This window comes from Lacerta agilis, chromosome 15 (genome assembly GCF_009819535.1).
Source record: "Lacerta agilis isolate rLacAgi1 chromosome 15, rLacAgi1.pri, whole genome shotgun sequence".
Lineage (NCBI taxonomy): Eukaryota > Metazoa > Chordata > Lepidosauria > Squamata > Lacertidae > Lacerta > Lacerta agilis.
Genome location: NC_046326.1, coordinates 27,464,777 through 27,482,097, shown reverse-complemented (window position 1 = coordinate 27,482,097; position 17,321 = coordinate 27,464,777). Strand labels below are relative to the sequence as shown.

Below are 17,321 nucleotides of genomic sequence, written 5' to 3'. Positions count from 1 at the left end.
TCTGTCAGTCGCTCAAACATAAGGCAAAAGTTTAATCATTCCTATTTAATAACAATTATTATGTTATTATTATTTATATCCCGCCCACCTGGCTCGGTTTCCTTAGCCACTCTTTCTCTGATGCAGGAATTTCCCCCTTAATTTTAGAAGCACTTTGAAAAAGGGAGTTTGCTCTCTCCCATCTTGGTTACTACGTGTGCGTGAAATGAATCAACCCTTCTGATAATCCATATTTGTGTGGGTGTGTTTGTTTGTGATCCTAACCTGTTAATAGCTGTGTGGGATTCTTCAAGCAAAGCAGCACTCCAATCCAAAAGACATGGCTTGGTAACGATTTCCACTGAAATCAATACTTATTCCTAGCAATGTAATAAAACTACTGTACACTGAATAAACTAATGACACTCACACAGGCACACACCCTAGCTGAGCACCGATGGCATTTTCTTCCAGTCTCTCGGAAATTCTCTTCGCCTTATTACACCCAGATCTTATAAACATTTATTCAGCAACCTCATTAGACTCAATGGGACCTGCTCCCGCCTCCCAAGGAAGCAGGGTATGGATCGCTGCTCACTTGAATCCTGCAACCAGCGCCTCGATAAAACTCTTCCCGGTGACGTCGCATTTTAGTTGCAAGGAAAGTAGTTCCGTATAAACAACCCATTATTTTGACATCAGATATAACACGGGCTGCCTGTTCCTCGCAGTGTTGATAACCCCCGTCCGTAAGCATTTCCATGACCAAACACAGCTGTAGCTGCAAACGACTGCAGAGTGCTTTTCTGTCCCAAAATCAGTCGTGAGGAACCAGCTTAACACACACATCTATGGCCAGAAGCACCTCTGTCTGTCACTCGTGTTATCAGTGATCCTTATCAGGCACGACGTGGAACAGCAGGTCCGCAAAAGGACCATTTGGGAAGATTGGTGTCTCCGCACTGAGGACTTGGGCTTGCTTGGAGATGTGGCTGGAGCACCGTTGATTCCTGACTTCTAAAAGATAGTGGCTGAGTGTGACTATGTCAGCTGTCTCCCTTGCAATCTGAGGACGAAATTCACCCAAAGTTTAAACATTTCCAGACCTATTGATTTGCATGGGAGAAAGTTAAGCACATGCTAAGCTCATCGACCTCAACGGGACTTTAAGGACTTGGCTTCAATTGGCTGGTGTCCCAAACATAGATACACCAAGACCCATAGCATTTATTTACTGCTGATATATTTGGTTGTGCATGCAAGTGTGAAGTGTGTAGTGATCAGTAGAAACAAATAATCTGAGGCTATTCGTTTTACTACTGTGAGGGGGCTTTGCTGTGAACACACTGGGTTCTGTTCCCTTGCCTTATTAGAAATCATGTTAACAGTTTATTAAACGCTATTAATGATGACATCATGATGTCATAAAGGTTGGCCAGCAGAAAAAGTATGCGAGACAGCAGGAGACCCTTGGCTGGCTAGCTACTTGTTCCACCAGCGGAGCTGACATTAAGAAACTGGGTTTCTTTGTTCTTTCTGGTGACAGGTTCTGCTTACTCTAATATATGACTTGCACGACATTGATTTGTTTATGAATGGGCAACACCCAACCCCTCAAATCAACAAGGTTTGTGCAAACCACAGTAAGGACTGCAAAGGGTTAGCATGTGTCATTTTGAAAACAGGAACTTAGTACAATTGCATTTCAATTTGCAAAAAACAACAACACCAAAAAACACCTTCCAATTTGGATGTTGATGCCTAGTCAGTCTCAGCGTGAATATGCAAAAGTTTATTTTAATTATGAATTGTCGATGTGGGAAATTTAGTGCAATTATCCAGTGCAAAGTTTTCCACCTCCCCTGCCCTCCCTATTCTCCTGGCCCCTTCAAAAGAGACGCTGCAAAATGGATAAGTATTATTATTTCATGTGGTTTCCCCAAAATTGTTCTTTCTTCTGACATAAAAACCTGGATTAAAACCTGCTCTCAAACTGTATCTCAACTTGCTGGTTTTTATTATAAAAATCGAACAGGTTTGTGTTTTGGATTTTTTTTAAAAAATAAAAAAAATACATTACTCTTCCAGGCCAACTTTGGGGCTCTTTCAAACATCTCTGTACAGATAAGGATGTTCCAGACGGTACCAGACACTTCGTCTTACGTCAAGGTAAGACATGACAGCATCTTTAAACAGGTAATGTCAAACATTTACAATCCTCCCATTTACAACCCCCTCCCCCTATTCAGTAAACCACATGTGTTTGTTTCAAGGTGAGACCTGAGCCTCTGTGACAATGGCTGAGTTTAGGGAAGCTTCATGAAAAAAAACCTTGCATTAGCTGTGTAATGTCGTGGTGTTTACAGGAGTCAGTTGGGGTTTCTTGGCATATATCATATTCATCCTTTTGCCTTGTTGGAGTCCTATAAGTAGTCCTATAAGGTAATGTGCTGATGAATAACTATATAACCTTGTTCCAAACATTATTAAACAGCAGCCTGTTGCTCAGATTTACATATATAATATACATGCTTCCCCAAATGGTATCAAGTCTAGAAACCAAATCTGGTGCGATGATGGGAAATGTTCTTGTCGCATTTGGGGTTCCACTAACAAATTGCCCATCCTTTTGACAGGTGCTAAGGGGGAACCTTTATATGGCAAAGCTTACGGGAAGATTAAAAAATCAAGAAGAGATTCTTTAACAAAGAATGGGGGAGATACGTGGATTATCTGAAAAAAATTACTGCAAACAATTAAATACATTAGCAGGATTAATTTAAAATCTAGCACTTAAAAGGTGATTTTGGAAGAAATATAGAGAGTAATAAACAAAAGGAGTTAAGGAGGAGATGCAGTTTTGAAAATGTTTGTATAAGAAACCAAGGAAGGGGAGGAGGGAAGTCTAAACAGGTGAAACTCGAAAAATTAGAATATCGTGGAAAGGTTCATTTCTTTCAGTAATTCAACTTAAAAGGTGAAACTAATATATGAGATAGACTCATGACATGCAAAGCGAGATATGTCAAGCCTTTATTTGTTATAATTGTGATGATTATGGCATACAGCTGATGAGAACCCCAAATTAAAAATTTCAACTTTGGGGTTTTCATCAGCTGTGCGCCATAATCATCACAATTATAACAAGCAAAGGTTTGACATATCTCGCTATGCATGTCATGAGTCTATCTCATATATTACCAGTAAACTACAGTGGCTAATGAAAACAATTGCTTACATAAATGGACTTTTCCACGATATTATAATTTTTCGAGTTTCACCTGTATGTATTTGATGGCGATGATTATTGTTAATTTGAAGAACTGAAAAATAATATTTATATATATTTCCAGTTACAGGTGGGTAGCCGTGCTGGTCTGCCATAGTCAAAACAAAATAGAAAATTCTTTCCAGTAGCACCTTAGAGACCAACTGAGTTTGTTCTTGGTATGAGCTTTCGTGTGCATGCTGAAGAAGTGTGCATGCACACGAAAGCTCATACCAAGAACAAACTCAGTTGGTCTCTAAGGTGCTACTGGAAAGAATTTTCTATTTTATTTATATATATGTATAAGGAGGGCTTTTATATAGAAGTAGTAAAAAGCTCGACACAGCATGCGGCCACCGTCATGCAAAAGGCAAATTCCATGTTAGGCATCATGGGGAAAGGAATTGAAAAGAAAACTTACCAGTATCATAATGCCATTATACAAATCTATGGTGCGACCACATTTGGAAGACGGTTCACAGTTCTGGTTGTCTCCCCTCAGGAAGGATATTGTAGAGTTAGGAAGAGTGCAGAAAAAGGCAACCAGAATGATCATAGGGATGAAGTGGCTCCCCTATGAAGAAAGGTTGCTGTATTTGGGACTTTTTGATTTAGAGAAAAGGCAAGTAAGAGGGGATATGACAGAAGTTTGCAAGATCATGCATGGCACGGAGAGAGAGGTTAGGGGCAAGATTTTCTCTGTCTCGTAACATTAGAACTTGTGAACAGCCAATGAAGTTGAATGTTGAAAGATTCAGGACAGAGAAAATAAATTCCTTCACACAGCGCAAAGTTTAACTGTGGAACTCGCTGCCACAGGAGGCAGTGACGGCCACCGACTTGGGTGGTTTTAAAAGAGGATTAGGCCAATTCATGGAGGAGGAGAGGGCTACCCATGGCTGCTAGCCACAATGGCTCAACTTGGCCTTCTGAATGCCAGTTGTTGGTAACTACAGGACGGGAGAGGGCTCTTGAGCTTGTGGGGTTCCCATAGTGGACATCTGGCTGCCCACTGTGAGGATGTTGAACTAGATGGACCATTGACCTGATTCAACAGACTCATCATATGTTCTTTATGCCAGTGGATGATGTGAAGAGCAGTTCCTGTGCTGAATCACAAACAAAATAACTTGTTTTGTTTTACTTTTGCACTGAACTGCACTTACAATGTGAAATTTGGAGAACAGTCTTTATCAGGATCTCACTTGCCTGCCTTTTTTAGGCTGCCTGTCCTCATGCATTGTGGGATCCAAGATTTGCAGATCAGGATTTTTGGGTTTGTTTTTGTTAAGCTCATTTGAGCCCAGCATCATATTTTACATTATATATATGGGGTTTCCCCCCGCCTCCCCAAAACAGTGCCGAAGAATGTAAACAAACCAGGCCTGCGACATCTGGATTACACATTTTAAACCAGCTTGCAGCCCGTACAAGAATTTAACATGTAGACTGCTGCTACTTTTACTTGTCTGAAAAAGCAGAGGTGGAGGAGGAGGCTGTGATAAAACCCGTACCTGACGCAGAATTTGCCCCTTTCCATTTTGCCAGGCCGGGATCTGATCTTCATGACATGGTTCCTTATAAACATGGAAATCAATAGCATCCAAAGACAGAGACCCCACAGAGCTGAGCCAGTCTTATCCCCTATGGAGCTGGACCCTATGCATGATTACTTGGAAGTCCCATTAGAGTTGAAGGGAGTTATGGAATGGGGGAGGAATTTGACCCAGTTTGGCTAAACTGCGGGAGGCAGTGAAGGATAGGCGTGCCTGGCGTGCTCTGGTCCATGGGGTCATGAAGAGTCGGACACAACTGAACGACTGAACAACAACAGCAACAAAACAATATGTGAACCCAAAACACAGAACCGTCTTCTGAAGTTGGTAAACTGCCAAATTTTCCAAGGCAGTTTCACAGCCAAGTTGTTGTTGCTGTTTAGTCGTGTCCGACTCTTCGTGACCCCATGGACCAGAGCACGCCAGGTACTCCTGTCTTCCCCTGCCTCCTGCAGTGGAGGTTAGTAGCTTCCAGAACACTGTCCAACCATCTCGCCAGGGTAATGTGTACTAAACATGCACATTTTAAGGGTATGTGTGCATAAAAATGCACATATTAGTGAAAGCGAGGTGAAAAAATACATTGTATTAGGAGAAACGACCTTGTTTAAAAAAAGAGAGAAAATTTCACACTAAAACGCTGGTGAATTTTTCATGAGGACTTAAAAAATAATAATTCACAAACTGATGTAGAAACAGGTAGAACTGAACCGAGGGAAAGTGAAATTGACAGATTTGCTGGTCCTTGGAGCCAGTGCCTGCGCTTTGCATGCAGATGGTCCCAGCTATTTCTGGCGTCAAAACGAGTAATGCTGCCAAAATCTGTATTTCCTGGCTCCAGAATGCAAACCTCAGTAGGCTCATAATGCTTTCCTCAGTATGAGGTGAGAGTCATGACTCTGGTGTCCTTCTCCAGACAGGATGCCTTCCATCCACGCCTGCCTCTGCTTAAATTTGTTGCTGCTCCATAGGCAGTGGAAAGAGGGAGGAAGGGAAGCCTATGTCCCCCCTGCTTCCCCTCTGAGAAATAGAATTTATCCACTCACATGCATTGGTAGCACTGGGAAAATCACATTTCCCAGTGCTCCTGGAGCCTGATATGCAGCTGAAGCAGCAATCTGGGGATGGGGGTGTAATAATAATAATAATAATAATAATAATAATAATAATAATAATAATAATAATACCCTGCCCATCTGGCTGTAAAGAAAAAAAAGAGGTGGACTGGGAGTCAATTAGATCAGGAGTGCAGGAAGAGCGCTTAAGACTTCCTGGTGCAGGATTGGAGGAAGGGATTGGACCATATTCCGCTTCTTATGACATCATTGGGGGAACAACATACCGGTAACTTTTTTTTTGTAATCCAGATCAGAAATAACTGTAAACTATTTTCCAGGTTTGGGGAAACAGTTATGGTTCTTCCTGGGCCTTCCATCACGATAGGGGCATCCTTCCAGTCACTAATTTTAGATCTTGAGTAGAAGAGCTGGTCTGACTTGGTGGAAGGCAGGCACGCTTAATGCATTTTGAAATGAGAGACTTGCAAAAAGCCAATGCTGAATGCCAAGAATTCATGCCCAGATCCTATCAGCCTCACCTGTCCTCCTCCATTTCCTTCTGCTCTTGCTTCTCCTGGCTCTGAAGAATCCTGTCTTCATACTGAAGCTTCATCTCAAGCAGGCATAGGGTGTCAAGCGCGGTCTGCCAGTTGTTTAGAAAGGGACTTCCTGGGGAAATTGAAGCACTGTAGGCAATGCAACTTGCACAGGGGTTATGTAACTTACATTCTGGGGGTCTGCGAGCAAATAAAATTGTGCAAAGACTCCTGGAACTGCCCCTGCGTTGACCATCCCTACCTTATCAGGCTCTGGGAAGGTTGAACGAGACCCTCGGAAGTCTGTGGGAAGCTCACGGGACACCTTGCAGGAGCCTACCACACCACAGCCTTCAAGAGGTCTTACATTCTTACATGACCTTCCCAGATCGCTGTAAGCAAGCCTTATTCTGTGGCAGGAAAATCCAGTGCCAAAAGAGCTTTGTATGCCCTCTTGCCTTGCTTACTGGGCTCTGGGAAGGTTGCAAGAGATCTCGTGGGGCCTTTGTGAGATCTCGGATGGCCCCCTTCTGACTGTCCCTTCTCTTCATTTATTTATTTTCCCACCACTCAGGCAAAGTTGCAATCGCATATGTAGATCATGCGTAAGTTGTGGATTTACTGTACATATTTAAGCTACTGAATCCAACTGCTTCCCTTGCCCCAGGCAGGCCTGGGAACAGGGGTTCTGCTTGAGGCTACTGTGGGAGTGCTGGATCTGTAGGGGGACTCATACTTGGATGAGATTGTGTGAAAAACCAGAGAGCTGTTGTTGCCAGCTACTGCACAGAAGTTACTGGAAGAGATGGACCAAGAGTTTGACCAGGTGCAACCCCCTCTTCCTAAATCGACTGCAGTCAGGTGAAAAAAGAAAAGAGCGTCAATTTGAATATAAGATGGCCACATACGATGATAGTAATTGGGGTGGAGGGAGAGGCGTTTCATGGAAAAATAATAATGTCCTCCTGTGAATCATGCCTTCTCACTTTGGAGGCTGTTAAGAGGGTCTTTCAAAACGACATGAAAATATTCACCTGTTTGTAGTAATGAAGAGATGCATGACCATCTCTGATTTGCCTTCATGATGTCACCCTCCAACAGGTAGCCAGAACTGTTTGTGACATCATCATCTGAAATATACTCAGAGTCAAATGTGAATTTCATGCTCTTTATTCAGCTCTTAGTAGCGAGGAATGCAGTTCCCCCAAAACGTTTGCTTTATATACACTATTTACACAATGGGCCCCACGTGATTGGCTAATTCCGGGATACTCCTGTATGCCAATCGGAGTGCGGATTCACTTCCACCTGGAGCTGGATTGGGTGGCTCCTGCAGACCAATCAGACTGCTGCAATCTCAATCCTATTGTTCTGGGACCAATCAGACTGCTGCAATCTCAATCCTATTGTTCTGGGACCAGTCAGAATGCTGCAATCTCAATCCTATTGTTCTGGGACCAATCAGACTGCTGCAATCTCAATCCTATTGTTCTGGGACCAGTCAGACTGCTGCAATCTCAATCCTATTGTTCTAGGACCAATCAGACTGCTGCATTTTGGATCCTATTCAACTCAGTACATAACATCATCCCTCTGGCTATGTGATCTCCGATTGGTTGGTCATGTAGCCAGAAATAAGAAGAAAGCCCTTTTGAATACAAAATGGATTGAAGTGGTGTAAGCAAATGTTTGGCTTTGCTTTGGGACCCACTTGATACATTTTATTGTAGGAAGGGGGAACCTTTTTCAACCTGAGAGCCTCGTTCCCTTCTGGGCAGGCTTCCAGGGCTCACATACTCATGGTGGGTGGAGCCAGAGACTAAAGTAGGTGGGGCAATGAATATGAAAGTTACTCTTGTACAGCAGGCTAGCTTATCACACTCAAACAACCCTCTCTGTCCTCCAGGCAGACAAGCAAGAGGCATGATGAGAGTTCAAGGACACATCCCAGCCAGGCAAAAAGATGGGGGGGGGCAAGGTCAGTGAAGGATGTGGCCTGGGGAGCATCTCAGGGGCCAGATAGACAGGTATGGAGGGCTACATTCAGGGTCTAAGATTCCCCACCCATGTTTTACTGAATGATGGCCATTGCGTGAGGGTTGACACTGAGTTACAAGTTTGATGTCCATGTTGCATATTGAAAATGCTGCGATTTGAGGGGTGCACTTTGGCTCTTCTTTGAGAGGCAGAATTGGCTGCATCGTATTTCAGTTTGAAACAGCCTAGGACCCTGCAGGAAAGTGAAACGAGCTATTATTGCATGTCAACAACACTCCAGAGGTGCGATATGAATGCTTAAAGATGATGATGTTTTAGGAAGGCCTTTGGGGCTGATATGGGAATTTAAGCTGGCCAGACTGTTGTCATCTCTCTGTTGTGTAGATACAATATTAAGGATGGCTGCATGCAATGAATCAGGAGTGAGGAGCCTGTGCCATGTAGATCTTGCTGGACTCCAACAGCTGCAAACCAGAATGGTCAATGGTCAGGGGTGAGGGGAGCTGTAGGCAAGAACTTCAGAAGGAACACAGATTTACCGCCTCTGTAATGAAGTATATCCCTTGAAATAGAAGACAAAATTCATGTTAGAAAGGCGAGAGCTGGGTTCAAATCCTGACTCACTCCGAATCTTGACATTTGCGTTGAGTCACAACTTGGTCTTTGTTCCCTGCCTGTAAAATGGGAGGAAATTGTAAAAAGGGATGAAATGAGGTTCAGAGGAGGATGTGCTGCAGATGTAATTTTTGAGAAGTAATGACCAACGTTACTCAGATCTATCCCGCCTTTCAAAATCCCCTGTGTCTGAAAGGGGTGCAAAGCAGGCAACTTTGGGTGTTTCTACCACGCTTGAGAAAGGACCTGTTTCCCATCTGAATGAATTCAGTGCGCAATTTCTTGCTTTTTCAAAAATGGGTTTTCATACAGCCATAATGTTTTTGGTCTCTCACAAAGAAGCACATTCATGGAGGGTGAATGGAAACAATATTTGGCTTGTTCTTGGCATTGGCCTGTCTGGAAGGTTTGCAAAGCCAGAGAGAGAGAGAGAGAGAGAGAGAGAGAGAGAGAGAGAGAGAGAGAGAGAGAGAGAGAGAATGAATTGTTGTTAGCTAGAAACATTGATGTTTTCACTAGAAAAATATTACAACTGCTGACAAATCGTGACACTTCCACTTTATCAGTTTTGTGTTCTGTCATGTCATGCAATAACAATGGCTTGCAGAGAGAACTTCTGCCTCTAGCAAAATGACCGCACAACAGAGTGATACCATTCCACATATTATTAGATTTCTATCCTATTTTTCCTTCCTTGGGTTGTACATGATTCTCCCCATTCCCTCTTTTACCTTCACAATACAGTGGTACCTCGGGTTAAGTACTTAATTCGTTCCGGAGGTCCGTTCTTAACCTGAAACTGTTCCTAACCTGAAGCACTGCTTTAGCTAATGGGACCTCCTGCTGCTGCTGCGCCACCAGAGCACAATTTCTGTTCTTATCCTGAAGCAAAGTTCTTAACCTGAAGCGTTATTTCTGGGTTAGCGGAGTCTGTAACCTGAAGCATATGTAACCCGAGGTACCACTGTAACTGTGCAAAGTAGGTGAGGCAGAGAGATGGTGACTGGTTCCAAGGCAACACAGTCAGCTGCATGGCTGAGTGGGGAATTTGAACACCTGCCCCCACCCCCTAGATAAAGTAAAACAATATAAATACTTAACTAACTGACCAATCATGTCAGTTCTGCCCCCCCAAGTCCTGCCTCCCCTAACAAAAACCCTGCCTACACCCATGCCCCAAGTCCTAGTCTGTCTCCCTAACTGCTACACAACACTGGCAATAATGATGACTGGACTTGTTAATGGTGACTTTTCAGAGGACAGCATTTGCTACAGTTCTTTGATCATGGGTACATGGTCAGGGTTGGTCTGAGACATTGTGCTGCCTGAGGCAGAAAAGCAAAAAGGATTGTCCCCAATGCACTTAGTGGGATACTTCTTTCAGTGGCAAAACATTTTATGCAAGCGGAATGTTGCTTTCCGTGAGCAGAACGTTGTTGTTGCACAAGCAAACTCATAAGCAGGTTACAGGTAACTATGCTGCAGAACAGATTGTGCACTGTGTGTTTCCGTTAGCTCTGGATTCCTCTGTTGGGGAAGTCAAAACTTGCACTGGTCCTGAGGGTAATGCAAGAGGTGAGGTCCAAGTCCATTCCGAAGTCCAATGAAGTCGAGGCAGGGTGCAGGGCAGGAATCCAGGCAGGGTCAGGAACAGGAACACAGGCAGAATCTGGCAAGCAGCAATGTTGCTCTCGCAACCTGGGGCAGGGTCTGACCACCCTTTTATTTCTGACGAGGTAATGGCTGGTCCTGATCCCCCAATGACTCACCACCCTGTCTGAAGGGGAGCACTCCTCTTGTGAGTACTCAGGTCCCTCCTTCTCTCATCCCTGAGTCTCTGCAGCTCGGGAGACGCCAGAGGGTTGCTAGACCCAGGGGCCGCCTCAACCTCTGATGGCCCAGCTGACAGCAATGAGGTATCCTCAGCACCTGGAGCCAAGACAGGCTCAGGCCCCTGACTCGGCCCAGCTGGTGCTTGTTGCAGGGGAACCTGAGCAGACTGAGGCTCTTCAGGATCAGGCCCCAGACTAGGTTCAGCTGATGCCTGCGGCAGAGGATCCAGCGCGGACTGAGCCTCCTCCGGTTCTGATTCCGAGCCCGAGTCCCAAGCCATCACAAAACTCACCTGTTCACAAGAGCAACAGCCCTTGCACTGGTGGACACAGAAAGCCTTAAACGGCTCAGGGCCGCAATACTGCAAGGATTGCCTCTCTCCGTATGAACCTACCCAAGCCCTGAAATCATCCTCTGAGGCCCTTCTTTGTGTGCCTCCGCCATGAGAGGTCTGCAGGTTGGCTACATGAGAACAGGCCTTTTCTGCAGTGGCTCCCCATTTGTGGACTGCTCTTGCCAGGGAGGTTCGGCTGACGCCTTCAATATACACCTTTAGGCACCAGGCGAAAATGTTCCTCTTTGGCTATTTGACATCCAGTGCCCTTTTAAATGTGTGTGGAGGGGGGTGTTACTGGTTTGTTGTTGTATTGTATTATTGTTATTGGTTTGTATTATGTATTTTGTGGTTCTTATATTGTAATTTTATGTTGTGAACCACCCTGCAGATGAAGGATAGTATACAAATTTTAATAATGATGATGATGATGATGATGATGATGATGATGGATAATTCCCACTGTCTCCCACACCACATGTGAAGGTATTTAGTACTCCAGTCTGGCCAAGTTCTTTTGGAATCCGGGACAGAAAGTCCCACAAGTTTTTCTCCCTTGGAAATACAAATACAGTAGCAATACATTAAATAACTAACAAGTTACCGTCCTTTTATGAAACCCAAAATCTTCTGCCTAACGGTAGGGCTGGCTCTGCCCATGATTGTGGGAGAGTTGGGGGGGGGGGATAAGAACCCTGTTCCTACATATTCAGCTAGGGTTACGTAGAGGCAGGGCAGAGGAAAGGACTGCCTCAGTAGGCCAAGTTTGTTTGCTTTTTAAACATAATAATATTTATTAAACCTTTTTTAACACAAAAAGTACAAAAAATACACGTACCTACAATTACATAAAAACAAACAAATCACATACATATATATCTTGTTACCTAATATTTCTTCCTCATATTGTAATGGACTTCCTCCTATCTCCTCTTCCTGCGTTCCTTGTCTATCATCTTTGTTGTTGTTGTTGTTCAGTCGTTCAGTCGTGTCCGACTCTTCGTGACCCCATGGACCAGAGCACGCCAGGCACGCCTATCCTTCACTGCCTCCCACAGTTTGGCCAAACTCATGTTAGTAGCTTCGAGAACACTGTCCAACCATCTCATCCTCTGTCGTCCCCTTCTCCTTGTGCCCTCCATCTTTCCCAACATCAGGGTCTTTTCCAGGGAGTCTTCCCTTCTCATGAGGTGGCCAAAGTACTGGAGCCTCAACTTCAGGATCTGCCCTTCCAGTGAGCACTCAGGGCTGATTTCTTTAAGAATGGATAGGTTTGATCTTCTTGCAGTCCATGGGACTCTCAAGAGTCTCCTCCAGCACCATAATTCAAAAGCATCAATTATCATCAATTAGCTATCATCTTTAGTAACTTCTAAACCTCTTACCAAATCATATTTTGTAACAAAACTTATCTAAATATCTAGTCTTATCTATTTTTCTTAACTTATAATCATCTATCTTAACAACTTATCCTTACTTACATCTACAGCTTAGCTTTTTCTCCTAGTTATATCTAATTATCAATCATAGAATAATTTTTTAAATACAATTTAAATTTCTTCCATTCTTCTTCCACTGCATCGTCCCTCTGGTCACGGAGTTTCCCAGTCATCTCTGTGAGCTCCCTATAGTCCATCATTTTCATCTGCCATTCTTCTATCGATGGAAATTCTTCTGTCTTCCAGTTTTTAGCTATCAAAATTCTAGCTGCTGTTGTGGCATACATGAACCAATTTCTATCACATTTAGAAATATCTTGGCCTAGGATGCCCAGTAAAAAGGCTTCTGGTTTCTTTTTGAAAGTGTTTTTCAACACTTTTTTCATTTCATTATAAATCTTTTCCCAGAAGTCTTTTACTTTGGGACACGTCCACCACATATGGAAGAAGGTTCCTTCTGTCTGTTTCAGTAGGCCCAGTCTGGCCCAGGTGGATGCTGTCTGGGTTAAGTCTGGACCACCATTCCAAGAGATTTCTATGAAGCAATCTGACAGCACAGAACAGCACAGACTGCCATCAACAAAACTGCAGTATAGTAAAATCAGCAGCCACTAGGCCCTTGAACACCTTCAAAAACCTTCTCCTGACAGCAGAGGGCCACGACAAAGGGATGGTATCCACAATATACCAAATACTGCTCCAAAATCCTACAAACCCCCTTGATACAATCAAAGAACAATGGGAACATGACATAGGCTATGAAATAAACCCCACCCAATGGATTAGAATGTGGTCTAAACCTCCCTTTAAATCCATCTCAGCCAAAAGAAGGGAACTCACTCTGAAACTCACCTACAGGTGGTACTTAACACCACAGAAATTGGTGCTGATATACCCAGGAACCTCACCAAAATGCTGGAGAGGCTGCACCTCCACAAGCACATACCTTCACATGTGGTGGGAATGCCCCCAAATCCAACCCGTCTGGACATCAATCATACAAGAGATGTGCAAAATAACTAAACAGGCAGAGCCGTCTCATTCATAGGGGCAGGTGGCGCGGTGCACCAGGGCGCCAGGCCCCCCAGGGGCGCCCCCGCGAGCCCGCCGGCATACCGGGCGCCCCCTCCCCAACCTGCCCCCGCCCTGAGGGGCCTGGCACTGCAAGCCAGCCACCCTCCGGAGCCCCAGCTGGAGCGCTGGGAAGGGCGCGCAAAGCCCCGCGCTGCTCCAGCGCCATGTCCATCATTCCCCGAGGGGCGGCCAGCGCTCCAGCTGGGGCTCCGGAGGGTGGCCGGCATGCAGCGCCACGCCCCTCATCCCCCGCTCGCCCACCTCCCTCCCGCGCTGGCCGCCCCTCGGGGGATGATGGACGTGGCGCTGGAGCAGCGCGGGGCTTTGCGCGCCCTTCCCAGCGCTCCAGCTGGGGCGCCGGAGGGTGGACGGCTTGCAGCGCCACACCCCCATCCCCCGCTCGCCCACCCCCCCTCCCGAGGGGCGGCCAGCGCGGGAGGGAGGTGGGCGGAGAGGCGGCCCACCGGGGGCGCCGAGGGATCGTCGCGCCAGGGCGCACGATCCCTTTGAGACGGCCCTGTAAACAGGTATTAGAACTCACCCCAGAACTGGCCGTACTGAACATCTTCCAAGACCACTCACATTATACAGAGCTTATAACACCCCTTACTCTCAGCAGCCAAAAGCCTCATAGCCAGACACTGGAGAGACCTGTCAGGAATGAACATGGACCAGTGGTACCAAATTATATGGGAAACATCCTTACTAGAAAAGCTAACCAATAAACTGAAACTAACATGGGGACAAATAGAAGAGGACACCTTCACCCCGATGGGAGCAGGGAGCAGATTGAGTAAGATGGCGTTTGCCAGGCTGCTTGAATGCAGCCAGACACCGCCCCCCAGCCAGCCCTATTGGCTGGCTATGGGGCATGACGCGGCAGGAAGGAGGGGCTAAGGCAGGGGGTTGAACACGCCCCCCCTGCACACGCGGGGAAATGGCTCCTGCTCGCAACCCCTCCCCTCCGGAAAGAGGGGAGGCTTTACTAGAAATGCTAACCAATAAACTGAAACTGACACGGGGACAAATAGAGGAGGACACCTTCACGCCAGTATGGCTCCCCTTTATCACATACACAGCCCAACAAGACAACAACAAGAACCCACCAGCAGCGTACAAACCAATCTGGCTTACCTGAACCAACAAGCCCTCCCCTCCCTCACAAATGCAAACAAACCCCATTGCAGACAACCATAGACAACCAACTACACCCTGCCCCCTAAAAAACGAATAGGAAGAGAACCTACCCAGTTGACGGTGACACAAAAACCCACATGTACACTGTGCAAAAGAATATATATATGCCTCCCCACCCGTGCCCTCCCCCCTCTTCTTCCCCAACCTTATACTGTACTCAACACCAGTATCTCACAACAAATGTAACTGATCTGTAAGAAAGACTGTACAACCTGAAAAAAGATACAAGGCATGAACTTTTGTAAACCAAGAAAATCTTTAATAAAAAATTATCAGAGAAAAAACAAAACTGCAGTATGTCCCAATCTAAACAAACTTGTCTCTGCCTGCCCTGGATACATCGCTAGTGTCTCTGTTTCTGGGTTCTGTCTTTTTGTCACACTCTGCTGTGACCAAGATATGGAGCCCAGGGTGATGTTGTGCAGATGAAGCAAACTCCCTTTTTGATAGATCCCACTGGGTTCTATAGGGCAAAATTAAGAAAAGCTTGCAAACAGCAAGGCCTTCTAGTAGGGGCATAACCCACAATAAACCAGGGGTGGTACTCAAGTCATTTTTACACAGAGTAGACCCACTAATTCTGAGTAAAAGTGTGTCACCAAGGGCAGCTCTTACCATCATTGTAGTATCACTTGGAACACACTTCTGCCTTCTCCTGTAAGAGATGAGTGCCATTCACTTCTATGGAAAACAGGAAAATGCTCAGCTGGGGGGACCCTGGTGGGATGGGGTAAACACTGGCTTCAAGGGGTTGGGCACCAGAAGGGGTGGGGAGAGAAAGACCCCCAGGATCCCTGCAATATGCTTATGCCAGCCTTTTCTCTGCCCCCACTCATCAGAATGACAAGCATTTCACCAGTTAATAACAAGCATCTGGGAGACAGAAAAAGTTGCATAAGTCGTTTTCCATGTTTTGCTGGTTAGTGATTGATATTTGGGGTACTCACAGGGGCAGGAATGGGTGCAAAGGACCAGGTGGCTGAGGGCCCAGAGGAGGAAAGTTGCTCTGTCCTCCTGGTTCCCCTTTCTTGCCCATAGATAGCCCCTTTCTCCCCACAAGTCTTTGCCAGTTCAGGCTTTGCACTGTGGGGGGAGGGAATGGGTATAGCTAGGGAAATCGATGGAAATACTTAACTAAAAGTAGAGATAGCAAAAAGATTTTGACAGATTTTCTTTCTGGGCACTTGGGGGTCAAAAGAAAGTAATTTAAAACAACTGTTGTTGACACATTTCATTCTGAATCTGCTAGTGTTCCTGGACCCATAAATGAAAGCTAGGCATCTGCCCTGGGCACATGACACACTCAGTGGGCACCACAAGCAATTGGCCTCTCCCAGAGCCACACCCCTCACTGGCCCTGTAGTTTTTTTCCTGGCTGGAATGTGCCCTTGAACTCTGGATAGCTCAGTTGCTTAGAGCATGGTGCTGATAATGCCACAGTTGCAGGTTCGATCCCCGTGTGGGACAGCTTCATATTCCTGCATTGCAGGGATATTGACTAGATGATCCTCAGGGTCCCTTCCAACTCTCCGATTCCATGAGCTCAATATTGTTCTGATTATGTCTCTTAGCCAGTGGCAAAGCTGCATGCTCTGGCACCAGGGGCAGAGGGCAGGCAGGGGGCGTGGCTGGTGTGCATCCCGGGGGGGGGGCGTTTTGCACATCCCGGGGACGTGGCATGCATCCTGGGGGTGTGGCACACCGCCTGCAGAGGTGGGCACCTGGCGTGGTGGGGGGGGTTGCGCGGCGCGTGTCGGGGGGCAGCCACAATGGTACCCCCCTCTCTGGTGGTGCCAGGGGCGGTGCGCTCCCCCGTCCCCCCCATTCCTCTGCCAGTGCTCTTAGCTTGACTAAATGGTAGCTAGGAAGGAGAGAGACAGAGAGAAAGAGAAAGAGAGAGAGAGAGAGAGAGAGAGAGAGAGAGAGAGAGAGAGAGAGAGAACCGAAACTAACCTATTATGCAAAGGCAAAATTTACATTCACTGCCCCACCCACTTTTGCTTCTGGCTCCACCCATCACTCCCCCCCCCTCTCTCTCACACACTGCAGTGTTTTCCTCCCACACCAGGATGGAGGTAGTCAAATAGAGAATGAGTAGGGATCTGCTGTGGCAGGTCCTTCTTGGTGGCATCTGTGTGTGTTACTTGGAGTAAGTCACCATCCTCAGTCCATCTGGAGGAAGGAGAAGATTGTAAAGCCCTTCTTTTCTCCAGACCCATACAAGACTCTTCAGGGGGCCGGGAAAGTCCTGTGCAATTTGCAAAGCTCCTTCTTCTGCCAGCACAGCTGGTTCAATAAATGGTAAAACTTAAGGCTGCCTGACATGATTCTCATTCTTAGATCCACATCCACACTCCCTTCCTTAAGCCAAACATGTTGCTAAATTCCTGACTTACAGTGCTTCAAGGAAAACTCAATGGACTTGAGAGAAAAA

The 17,321-nt window shown here is 45.9% G+C and overlaps 1 protein-coding gene across 2 annotated transcripts in view; it reads left to right on the top strand.

The window, feature by feature from the left end:
• Positions 1–2,067: 2,067 nt before the first annotated feature.
• Positions 2,068–17,321, top strand: part of FLI1 (Fli-1 proto-oncogene, ETS transcription factor) — a 111,241-nt gene continuing 95,987 nt past the window's right edge. Inside the window, exon 1 of one of the 2 annotated variants that reach the window (XM_033171589.1) lies at positions 2,068–2,148. In XM_033171589.1, coding sequence (XP_033027480.1) covers positions 2,110–2,148 — 39 coding nt within the window. In that variant the 5' untranslated portion in view covers positions 2,068–2,109. Of the gene's footprint in view, positions 2,176–17,321 lie in introns of both variants that reach the window. The other variant, XM_033171588.1, reaches the window with a different exon arrangement.